The sequence below is a fragment of the Lepidothrix coronata genome, unplaced genomic scaffold (genome assembly GCF_001604755.1).
Source record: "Lepidothrix coronata isolate B3197 unplaced genomic scaffold, Lepidothrix_coronata-1.0 Scaffold24, whole genome shotgun sequence".
Lineage (NCBI taxonomy): Eukaryota > Metazoa > Chordata > Aves > Passeriformes > Pipridae > Lepidothrix > Lepidothrix coronata.
The window spans coordinates 6,479,208-6,491,714 of record NW_016690204.1 but is presented as its reverse complement, the minus strand read 5'-3'; the positions used below and the strand labels follow the sequence as shown (position 1 = coordinate 6,491,714).

Sequence of the window (12,507 nt, the reverse complement as noted above, 5' to 3'; positions counted from 1 at the left end):
GGGATAATGCCTTGCTAGACCAGAACTTTCCATGAGACTGAGAGACTGGAGGTTGGCTCTCATGTGTGAGCAGCCCAAGCCCAGCTGGGCTGGCAGCCTACCTTGCCTGAGGAGGGCAGTGCAGTTCAGCTCCTGTGCCTCCTCTGTCCCTTCTACAGACTGGGCAGAGGTGGGTTCTGGTGGGATTGCACTGTTTACATTCCAAATGGTATTTTCTTCCCAGGCTCTGATTACCTGGCATGTTTCTTTATCTGAGAAACACAAGCCTGCAACACAACACTTACTCTTTATTAATCATGTAACTGCTTGAATAGCATTAAGGCATGGCCATACTGGAGAATACATGTTAAAATGCTGAATTTAAAAATAAAAGGGACATCTGTAACTATGTTGTGTTATAAAATTACACAAGATGAATTTTTTTACATGTTTTAGATGACCCTGCCTCAGCTAAAGAAAGAACCCTGACCAACAGGAGCTTTAACTTTTACTAAACTCTCTTTTCACAATTTACCTTTGTTGCACAAAGGCTATCTTGAACCTGGAAGTCACCAAGAGCTTTAGTATGAAAGTGCTTTATGGTACTCATCTAACAGTGCTTGAAGGACAAATCCAGGAGTTTGAAACAAGTACCAACATAACAGGGAATTTCCATCACACTTTGCCATGGCTGCTACAAGCCAGAGTCCCACCATCTTTACAGGTAGTTTTGGTTTGGCTTTTTTTTTTTTTACACAGTTATTATCCTTTATTATGATGTAGTAGCCCATGGTTTGAATGAAAACTACCATTTTGTGAGGTACAGGATGGAAGCTGAGATTTTCTGATATTTAAAAACTATGGACAGCTAAAACCTGACCTACTGGAAAAGCAGATTTCTTACTGATTGCTTTCTGAACCAGAGTATTTCATTCTGATCAGTGTCAGTACAGAGGGTATTGTTGATATTGTAACTCTACAGGAGACTAGCTTCATTACCTTGCACAGGTGACTGGAATATTGTTCCTATGCTCTTTAAAGGGAATTTTATACTTAAAGAAGAGCTTCTTTGGGTGTTACTTTCAGGGGAGTATTGGAGCACCTATTATCTAGTAAATATTGTCAGTAGGCATGGATCAAGTATCCTTTAAATAAAGGGAGTCATGTGTTTGTGGGATAAAAGAGATCCTAACGAGAATTTGAAATGGATCAATGAGGCTGACGTGACTTGAAATTCATTCAGTCGAATGGCCTTTGTACTGGAAAGTCATAGATGATTAATGAAAGGCTAAGATATGTTTTGTTAATGGATAGATTTTTAACATAAGTATAGACTAGAGAGAACTCCCTTTCACTTCCATTAGTCTCCTGTTTTAAAATTAAATAGTATTTAAATGTTGTTTGGAGAACTTATGTCTACGTGTCATTTTTTAGGTAGATGTGGTTTTTCAAGGGAGAAACACTACTCAAGAAAGATATGTACATATTGCAGCTGGAGAAACATCAATCACATACATAATAAACTCCTATTATGTTGGTCACCAACTGGATATCTTCTGCCAAAGTGTACACAGCAGTGAGGTACTCCAGGCAGCTGGTTATCCTAAGGCAATCAACTTGATTCTCAGCTTACAGGAATCAGGTAGGTACCTGCCATCCCTGGCAGGTTTTTTGTTCTATAATAGCTCTCTGAGGATGTTTCAACTGTTCCTTCAACAGGTGCAAACTGACTAAGACCTAAAAAGAGGTTTTCTCTTCTTTGTAAGTGAAATTGTCATTCTGAAACTGCATCTGTGATTAGTTACATTACATGTTTTTTTAGCTCCAGGGAAGATCTCATGTGGTACAACACCTGGTAAAACAGGTTATCCCTGAGATATTTACCTCCATAAAATAAGATCCAATATCACACAAAAAAACCTTGTTGTACAGTGCAAAAAAATGTGAATTCCACTGTAGTTTAAAGTAGTCTTTGAAATAGTTCTAAGTGGCTTTTGTTGTCTGAACTGTGGAGGGGAGACACACCCACCCTGATGAAGCCAGTCTCCTCTGAAAACTTGGCTTGGCATTAATCCTCTCTGCATATCACTCAATGTGGATTTACATTGTGGTCTGTGTGATTTTGTCTTGTCCATGAAGGGTTTGGGGGTTTCACATCTCTCATCTCACTTTTATCTTGCAGGAGTCTGTATTTGTCTTTTTCGAAAATGAAAAGCTTCTAGGAAAGTGGGGAAAGGGCCTTCAGGTCATGTTTTTTGAGCAGTGTTGGGTTGCTGTAGAGGAGTCACTAGAGGTCAGAACAGCTCAGTGCTCTTCTCTTAAAGTGGCTGCTACTTGCCACAGGCTGCAGTTGGCTGTGGGAACTAGTCAGCTCTCCTGCAAAAAAACATGACTGATGGGAACTGACCTGACACTTTACCTTATCCTGGGTACACAAGCTCTGTTATCTCAAGACTTTGTAAGGTCAAGGCTCAAGGACATCCAAAAAAAACTCTACACTCCTCCAATCACAGGCCAAAGCTCTTGTAATCCCGAATGATGACCCAAATGCTGGCTGGATTGATTTTATGCAGGCAGAACTGAAATTCCTCAAAAAAATGCCACTCAAGTTGGCACTGTCCTGTTCTTTCTATACAGAAAACAAAGCCAAGACTGTCTGTGAAATCCAATATGATGAGAAAGATATAACTGTGACTGTGGATGTTGGCACAGACTTTCAACTCTTCGGTGTATTTGTGTTCATGGCAGAGGTGAAGCATTCCATATCACTTCTCCATCATCTGGGACTTCCCTTCTTTCTTAAGGTAATCCACCATAGATCTTTTGCTGTGCTTTGATTAGAGCTGTCATTTGAGTTACACTTACATGAATCCAGAGCACCTCCAGGAGCCTCAGTGAAATTACTCCAGGTTTATACAAGTGCAGATGAGAAGTGACTTGCCCAGTTTATCTGAATCCTCCTTTAACTTAAGTACACATCTAGTGGTCTGTTTCCAAGGAAACTGGTCAGGTACCTGAAATTCCCAGTTTCAGGGTTCGTCATTTCAGGAAGGCATGCATTTACTGTCACCTCCTAGCTGATGAGCTAACCTCCACTTCAAATAGCAAGATACATAGTTAGGATACAAGATTAAAGGTTGTCTTTCCTGAACATAAATATTAGACCAATATTAAACCTTCATATTAAGTGCCAGTGTTTCAAGTGAATATTTAATGCCAACATTTTATTGAAAAGTATTAGATATATCCCCTGCTTCTTCCCCCTTAATATTTAGTGAAGTGTCTTTTATCTTCCAAATGTTTCACTGAAGAAAAAAAGAGCAGAGATAGCAATTCTTGAGGTGCCTTATTCATGTATGAGGTGTGACTGTAATCATGGGACTTCAGAAATTATTGTTCCCACAGACTTTGGCAAACGTATTGATATTTAAGTGTCCCGATCTTCCCCAGAGGGATTCCGTAGCATTTTCAGGATAAAGCTGTAGATGATCCAGGAGCTATGAGAGGAAGAAAATACCCTGGGGTAAAAGATTTATGGAGCCCAATCTGTTTCTTAAAAAAAAAAAAAATAATTCTTTACAGTATATGAAAAAGGAGACTGGGGGAGATATGAACAAGGTAAATCAGGTAAGGGTACATGAAAAGTAAGGCTAATATTTATCAATAATGCAAATTAGTAGCTATGGAAACACACAGAAGAAATGGAAAACATCTTTTGAGGTTTTTGGTTTACATCCAGAAAGCATGTAGAAGGCCTGTCTGGAAGATATACTTCAGTCAAGGTGATGGTTTTAAGTGAGTCAAGAAGTCGTGCTCAGTTGACGTGAAATGTTGGGGTAGAGGTTATGGCATGTGATTTGTTTATTTTCCCCCTCCACAGGTGACAATTCAGGAAGTCCTGACTGAAAATGAAACTGCAGGAGCTCTGAGGCTGACCTATGAACAAAACACAAACTTCTCCTTTGCCATCAGCAGGAAAAAAGACCAGCAAGGGTAAAAGAGTCATTCTGAGCACAGTCAAAATATCACTAGGCCACTGTGATTCCATGGAAAAAAGTTACTGTTTGAATCACCAAATCACTGGTGAAATGGATAACAAATCTTCCATAAAGTGAGTAGTCATATCAAACAGTCTGTTCACCTCAGGAAGTTTATGAAGGGCTGCAGATTCTTCACAGCTTGGGGTATGCCTCTCTCTTTGCCTGCCCCCACAGCATCGAGGTAGCAGACAGTGAAATAATCCATAAAACTCTAGGTTTGAGCCAGACAAGTACTTAAAAATATACCTTAAGTCGACATAACTGTTTAAATCTTATTAAATCATTTTGGCACCACTGAAACTTGTAAAATCACAGAGACTTGGTTTTCTAAGTTGGAATCAGTATGGCTGTATCTGCACAAAACTGCAGGATTTTGAGGATGTTTAAGAGGTGTGATATTTTCAGCCTTGGGGTATTTCAGATATTTCTTAATTTTCTAGCAAAAGACCTTTGCATTGAGAAGTCTTTTAAGTTCTTTTAAATTCTCTAATAGTTCTAAGTTTGTAAACTATGACAGCGCTTGCAAAGTCAGATTCCAAAGCACCTATACAATTTTTAAAAAGCTGATGCGTTTTCCATGGCAAAGTAATTTCTGTTTCAGTGGGCTGCATTCTGCCCCTGGGATGCACACAGATTTTTCACTGAGGTCAAAGGTGCTCTTTGGTCTCCTCTACCTTTGTGTGAATGCATCAAAAACTGGGAGCTGGGTGAGTGTTCAGTGGAAGGTACTGCCATTTGTAACTCTGAAACCTGTGGCGGACTTGGAGTAACTCAGATGAACTTGTGCTGCCAGTGAGAGTGTACTTCCTGAAATATTGTTGAACAAAAGTACATTTCTTCCCTTTAGTGAAGAGTTGAATATAAAAGCACTCCAGACTCATCCCTTCTTTCTACAGTACTTCCCCAGTGCAGCAGAAGTGTCTTCTAAGGTAACTATCTGCAAGTTATCTATCACATACATCCCTGCAAATTAGACTTGTCTAATATTTTGGGAGTCAAGCTGCATTATGTCTAGCACTAGTAACTCTGACATCTTTGTTGTTGTCCAGGATGTTCACGTTTTCAGAGATTCTAACAATCTTTCTTCTTTCTTTTTTCTTTTTTTTTTTTTAATTTAATGGGAACTTGAAAAGGTAAATTATGATATGAGTGAAGCAAAAGGCAAACTCTGCCTCAGGATGGAAAAAAGGGATTTCAATGTTACAGTGAAGCTCACTTTGACTGGAACCAGCTACACCAATGCCCTTGAAATAGTACAGACCATGTCCCAGGTTGGTATCATTGACTCTGAGGGCAAACCCAGGCTGTGACTGCCACGTTTTAGAGGGGGGTGTTCAGGATGTGGTTGCCAAACACTGAGGGTCAAAGACAGCTCCTGCTGTGTGATGTGTTTTGCCCTTGATTTCTCCAGCAGCTTGAGCAAACATTTGACTGCAGATTAGTTGTGAGTCCAATGGTATAAACCACTGCTTGATTTTATATTTGTTTGCTCCTATAGATGGAGCACATATATAGGATTTATAGGAAATCAGAAAAATAATATATTACAAACTGACCAATTGCTAATTTTTATTATGCAGATACCACATATTTCTTTTTCTAAATAAGGAAGAAAAGATGTCACAAATAGATATTGTTGTTTGAGTTATCTTCTGGATTTATTCTGTAAGAGTGGAACTCTGGATGTTGTAAGAATTATACTGTGAGAGGAAAGAGAAAATGAAATTGTATATTAAGCAAAGACTATTGTAAAGGGGACACTCAGTTGTTCCATTGTGTGAAAAGATGACTTACTGTAGAAATGAAGACAAGTAGAAATGAATAGCTGCTTATACAAGAGCAATGGGCTTAGAGTATCATTGTACTTTTAAAAACACATTCCTAAAACTAGACCCTACAGGACTTTATAGTACCAAAATTACACTTAGGTTTTTTGACTTCTCAGAGAAACTGGGATTTAATGTTTCCTCTCTTTCATTTGTAGTTAAAAATGGTTCCAAGGCAGCTTGTGTTTATGACTGTTTACCAAAAGGGCAACAGGACACGTATGCTGAGGCACATTGCTCTGTGGGATGGCAAAGAGACAAAGGTAACAGGCACTTACACTGGACTCTTCCCAAAGTTGCCTGGAGGTCACAACATTCAGGGTAGGTTTCTTAAGTCTTTTACCAGTGTTGATAACAAACTATAAAATAAAACAAACTACATAAATCTGATTTCAAAATGCATATTCAAAATGCATGTCCAAATGGTTTCAATCCTGGTTCCAATATAGGCCTTCTAGGATCTTAAATGCTTTAAATTCATTGTAATCTGGCTGTTAGAAACATCCACTTCAGAATACTATTTCTGCTTTGTGGATGTGGAACATAAAACTTATATAAACTTTTTAAAACTGTAGTAGATTCTGGTACTCTACTGCACTGGGTACTGAAGGGAGCACTGATCACACTGGCCCCTACTTTGCTGAGGCTTTGTTACCTGAAAATAAAGAAAAAAACCTGCATTTACTTATTTGAGATGTTCCTCTTCCACTGTAAGGCTTCAGCTTCAAACAGATTATTTTCCTGGCTGTTCTTGCTGCTTTGGGTGTAGCTAGCAATCTTTTGATTATTGCAGGTAACTGCTGTTTAGCAGGTAGATAGAGGGCTCCTTGTTTTCACTTGCATTTCCTCACATTGAGCAGCAATCAGCACACTGCAGTCATTTGGGCTGTTGGGAAGGTGATGTGTGTGTATGAGCAAAGACATTGCTTCTCTGGGAACCAAATGCTGCCCTGCTGTCAGTGGGAGAATATGTCCTAATGCCTTTTTCTTTATCAGAAAATGAAGACTCATGATTTGTGGTGGGGAAATCTTACTTGTTTGCTTTTTTTCCTTGTAGTGGAACTTTTCCATCCTCTCTCCATCCCTTTCCCACGGCATGCCAGGGTCAACTTATATGTGAAACATTCGGCACGTCATCACCGGGATGATCTTACTGTCATTTGGAATGAGGAGGACCAGGTACAGCAGCCCAGAGCAAATAAATATCAGGAATGTCAAATGGTTCTTCTTTTCTTTTTTTCTGTTTTTCTTTTTTTTTTTTTAAAAACTTATTAAACAAGCCAGAGAATTCAAGCAGGAGGCAAACCATCCTTCTTGGATATGTAAAAGGCTCTGACTATGGAAGATGGATGAGCAGCTGATGTTCTTGTTGGAAACATTTTCAGGCCATACTAATTTTTTTATTTGCAGTAAACCCACAACTTGCTCCTTAACCCAAGGCAATGAAATGGATGTGCTTCAAAGCAGTGGGTAAAGGCCTTTGAGAGTGAGTGGAAAGAATAGTACAAACATCATGTTTAAAGCAGCGTAGGGGAAAAAAAAATAGAATTTAAGACAAATGAGTAAGAGTGAGCATTACTGTGAGGCTGAAAAGGATGGACAACCTGTTGCATGGGTATAATATTGTGTTTGCCCACACAGAAGTGTGACACATACCTGTACTTGGTGTTTTCAGCTTTACTGACGTAGTCAAAGCTTTTTTGTATTTCACTCCTCTAAGTAGTGAGAATGACAAATATGGCACAGTTGAAACCAGTCTTTGTCTTCTTAAATTAAGTCAGCATTATTTTTAAAAAATATAAATAGTAAAAATGACAGAACTAGGAGAACTTGGGGTAGGTTGATTGCCAGGTGTGGTTAAATGGGGACACTTACTGACTTGCTGCTAACTGCTATCTGTATGTGTGTCTGAAATGCAGCATCTTGGCTGAGTACTACATTGTTTTCTGAAAATGGAAAGATAAAAGGCAATATGTAAGACACATTAACATATAGAATGTTTTTTCTTGTGCTTTGATGTGCTTTGACTGTGCAAGCTCTTTCTAAGCACTCTGTGGCAGTGCAGCCTGCAGTGCCTAAAGATGAGACAAAAATTAAACCTCAACAAACTTAAGCATTGTTCATGGTTTTAGTAAAACACAGAGAATAGTTTTCCTTTTACCTGTGCCATGTAATTCAAGTAGCAGGAATGTCCTCATTTGAACATTAATTTGCCTCACTACTTCAAAAAGGACTTTATTAGGCACATAATTCATCTGAGGAAAAGGTACAGGGAAATCTTACTTGGGTGTGTGTTTGAGGTCAGTATGTGAGAGCTGTTTTATTTCACAAGTTCCTTTTACATCTGTTGCTATGGATCAGATATCAGTGTCATCTTCTCTGAAGTTTGGAAGACACCGGACAAACTACAGAGCCACTGTTGCCCACCCATTTAATTACACCCTGAAGCAACTGGAGATCCATTCCCTGTCAGAAAGAAGGGGCAGAAAGTACAACCAGCAGGTGAGAACATGGGAAAGGACTGCAAAATACACACCTGTCATGCTGTATTTACTGTTAGTGTACCTTTCATCTCTGAGAATGGCAGAACCAGATATCACCCTGAAAAATGTAAAGAGAACCAAGGGCTATTTTCTCCTTGTGTCCAAACCACCAGCATTCTTTCCTTTTCTAAGCGTAACTGCTTTTGACTGACAGTCTTGCACTTTTAGCATTGACCCGTTTTGGATGGTAGGAAGCCAGAAGTGCACAGGGGGCAGCCTAGCAGTGAAAATCAGACAAATTTTCTCCACAAAGAAATGAACAAATTTCTAGTGCACATACTCCAAAACCTTCAAACAAACAACCTCCCCCCCAAAAAAAACCCAGAACACAACCTAACCAAAAACCTTTGATACCCCTGTGGAGCAAACATAAATTTTTGGACTGTATGGAAAATTGCCACAGAAGTGTGAAAAAATACGCAAGACTAGAAAGGCTTTAAAATACAATTATGAGTGCACTTGCAAAGCATATGTAGGGAAAAAGAGGAGGAGGAACTCCACAAATCATCCTTCAAGATTAGAGACTGTAGTTGTATTTTCTGTCTGAAAATGCACTTCATGAATCAGGACACTCCAGTTGCTGAGGCTGAAGATTTTCTGCTCAATAATGAGCTGTGCCAACTGTGCAGTGTTGTTTGTTCATCCCGAGCCCTTTGGTGCTCTTGGTTTGCACTTAGTACTCAGTACCTCTCAAGAATCTTATTCAGAGGAATAAATTCTCTCGTAGGGTCATTATTCCAGTGGTGTCATTATTTGCTGTACGTGACAGACCCCAGGCAGCTTCCAGAGAAGGCAACAAAATACTTGCACTGCCTCGGTTGTAGCAGCACAGTTTCCCCGTGCTGGTCTCCAGGCCACAGAGCCTGTTGCAGTTTTCACTGTGGTTCTGTTTCTCTCCACTGGATGGGGATCGTTCTGCTGGTTCTTCTGCTCTTCTGCTGGTTCAAGTCTTGCTGCTGGACAAATCCTTCTCTTTGGTTTCAGCTGCAGCTGGCAGGGAATGCTGGGCAGCCTGCTGACATCCGACTGACCCTGGAGGATAAATCCAAGGTGGACATCACTGCCTGGGCAGGCTGTGTGACACTCTCTGCAGGCCAGGTAGACTCTCAGAAGGGAGAAGTTTGGTTTTTTTCTTCTGCACTTGTTACCATGTGAAAGCCTTTTACTTGAAACCAATCTTTTCGTGTCTCAGAGGGAGAAAAATGAACCCTCTGAAGAATTTAGTTTCAAGTTGCCAGATGTGGTTTTACTGGGGCTGCAGCTTTCCCTCAGGACAGAATTGTCAACCCCTCAGGTTTCCTGGCAGAGGTTGAAGCAGTGTTTTATGGATATAGACCATTCAGGGGTTCTCACAGGGGTGTATTTTTGCCCAGGAAATGTACTGCCCTAGGATATACTGAACATATTTATTTTTTAATTAATTATGTGTGTCAATTTTTTCCTCTCTTCCAGCTTCAGAGAATATTAAGTATGGAACACCTGCATGCATGTGGGTCTCTAGAGCAAAAATCAACACTGTTTAATGAATATCTAGATCTGAACTGGGATGACAAAAAAATCAAACACAATTTAACATATGAGGTAAGAGAAGGCAGCTGTATTTGTTAACTCACCATTTTTATGAAAGCTGTTCTTAATAGATGAGAAATTATTTCTGTTTTAGACATAATGTTGCATGGATTTTAAGAAAGCTTCTGTAGAGTCCAATTTTCTGTGAAATATCAATATTTGACTCTATCTTTTACATTTTTCTCTACATAGGAAGAAAGATAAAGGTAGCATATTAAAGGAAGAAAGTTTTTACCAACTTGAAGCCTCACTTGTGCTCTAAATTTGCAAAACTTTAGAGTTAATTCTGAAGGACAGGAACCAGAAACAAGGCTGATGATCTAAAACACTGTCAAGTGGAAATGTTATGTTTCAAAAATGTTACATTAAAATCCTGAAGCTACTAGAATAACAAAAGCCAGCACAGGGACAGGGTGAGTGGGCACCCAGGAGTGTCTAAGATCCTGTTGTCGTATTTTAACTTTGGTTCATTGCAGAGAAATCAATTCTTGTATCCTGATAAATTCCAGTTAGAAGCTGTCCTAGAAAATATTTTCCTGACCCCATGCACCAAACAGAAGATTCTGGGTAAAATAGAAACAAACTACTGCTCTTCCCTGGATCATTACACAAGCTTTGAGCTCTGTGACCTTCAAAATGTAAGTCTCAGATAAACATACTGAACCTACTTCACTATAAATGTAATTACTGTTTTGGAGACTCAATTTTCCTCAGCTGCAACTCTTCATGAGAATTGCCATACTTCTGTGACCTAAATAAATAAACAGTGTCTTTTGATGGGCTGAGGCAGAAAGGTTCTGTTTGCCACTGTAGTATATTCTATAGGCCCTGCTGTGGGTGTAAAGATTCCCACTTCCTCCATGTTCTTTCTCTCCTATTCCTCTTTCAAAGGTCTTTTAATTTCATGTTTCTGGAGAATATCAAAACAGGCTCATAAGTGATCAAAAAGGAAACTAGAGAGCAATAAAAATGCTTTCCTTCCCCTGTGGGTAAATGTTTACTGGTTTTTATGATTGCTCTGCTGGTAGTGATGGATTTTTGAACTTTAATGTAACCTTTATTTCTATTAAACTCATAAAATGAAGACCGATCCATGATCTTCCTTAGGTGCACACTGGACCTCTGAGTTGCCTATAGATACTCACAGCAAACACAAAAACTGGAACTTGCAGAAAATGCCTTCATTTACATACATGTTTTCAGTTCCCAGTGGCTAAAACACGTCCCAGTTTCCAGCAGGTCACGCTCTGTTAGCAATGGGAAACAGAAGCCAAATTTTGATGCCTGTGAAAACTTCTTCCAAGACTAAGGTGTGATAGAGCCTGTTTATAAAGCAAGGAATGTATATGTATGTCACTTCAAAATCAGATGCCTCTGTATTCTTTTAGATCCTTCTTTTTCAAAGGTATCATGCTAGAAATTAAGCACCAAGCAGCTGCTCTCTCAACCCCTCTCTCTCCCCCCATGAGCCCCGTAGAATGGGGAAGAGAATCAAAGTAAAGCTTGTAGGTTGAGATAAAAACAGTTTAATAATTGAAAACAAAGTAAAATACAATAATAAGGGTAAATAATAATAATGATAATAAAAAGGGAAAGGAAAAAAAAAAACCCAACCAGGTGATGCACAATGCAATTGCTCACCACCTGCTTGCTGATGCCAGACCCCCTTCCTAAACCCAGATTGGCCCCCTCCAGGTAACTCCCACAGTTTATATACTGGGCATGATATTCTGTGGTGTGGAATATCCCTTTGGTCATTTCAGGTCACCTCTCCCAGCTGTGCCCCCTCCCAGTTTCTTTTGTGCACTTCCTCACTGGCAGACCAAGGAAAAAAAAAAAAAGAAAAAAAAGAAGTCCTTGACTTAGGATAAACAGGACTTAACACACTGATGTTTTGGGTTTTGCTATTGATATTATTCTCATTCTGAATCCAAAACACAGCACTGCACCAGCTACTGAGGAGAAATTAACTCTATCCCAGTCAAACCCAGGACAAATATCCACCTCGCCTCCCACACACCCTCAACCTTATCAAAATGCCTAGTCAGAGTTGCTGAGAAGCACAGGAGCAAAAAAAAATGGATGTTTTAACAAAATACAGTTTCTAACTGTTCCTGTGGTCTTAGGCTGCAATCACTGAATGTATTTTTTTATACAACAGAAAATGAAGATGTAACAAAGTGAGACAGTGTGAGGAGGAAGATGTGCTGGTTTCTGAAACTACAAGTTTTGTTCATCTCTTCATTGTGTAAATTCCAGGAGAATGCTACCATTGTACAACTTCCTACTACTCTATGCAGAGCCCATCTTTGGAAGAATTAAGCTTTAACACCCTTTTTTTTTGTGCATACCTAGGTAATTGTTTTATCTGGAAAACACCAGCTCAACAAAGATAACATCATTTTGCAGTCAGAGGGCAGATTCCACCTTGGTGATCACAGGACAGATGGGGGGTTGATTGGAGTATCCATAAAGAATCAGAGCACTGCTGATGTGAAGAACTATTCTATGGAAATTGATGTGAGTTTTTATTTTATTTTAGTGGCACTA

At 39.4% G+C, this 12,507-nt stretch overlaps 1 protein-coding gene across 1 annotated transcript in view; it reads left to right on the top strand.

Annotated features, from left to right (window-relative positions):
- The window catches only part of LOC108494324, a 46,923-nt gene that overhangs the window by 23,071 nt on the left and 11,345 nt on the right, over positions 1-12,507 (top strand). The window contains exons 28-40 of the mRNA XM_017808686.1: positions 530-703; positions 1,414-1,621; positions 2,617-2,783; positions 3,860-3,972; positions 4,867-4,948; positions 5,153-5,290; positions 6,004-6,166; positions 6,903-7,024; positions 8,207-8,347; positions 9,373-9,486; positions 9,841-9,969; positions 10,434-10,595; positions 12,313-12,477. Of these exons, the coding sequence (XP_017664175.1) occupies positions 530-703; positions 1,414-1,621; positions 2,617-2,783; positions 3,860-3,972; positions 4,867-4,948; positions 5,153-5,290; positions 6,004-6,166; positions 6,903-7,024; positions 8,207-8,347; positions 9,373-9,486; positions 9,841-9,969; positions 10,434-10,595; positions 12,313-12,477 (1,878 nt within the window). The remainder of the gene's footprint in view (positions 1-529; positions 704-1,413; positions 1,622-2,616; positions 2,784-3,859; positions 3,973-4,866; positions 4,949-5,152; positions 5,291-6,003; positions 6,167-6,902; positions 7,025-8,206; positions 8,348-9,372; positions 9,487-9,840; positions 9,970-10,433; positions 10,596-12,312; positions 12,478-12,507) is intronic.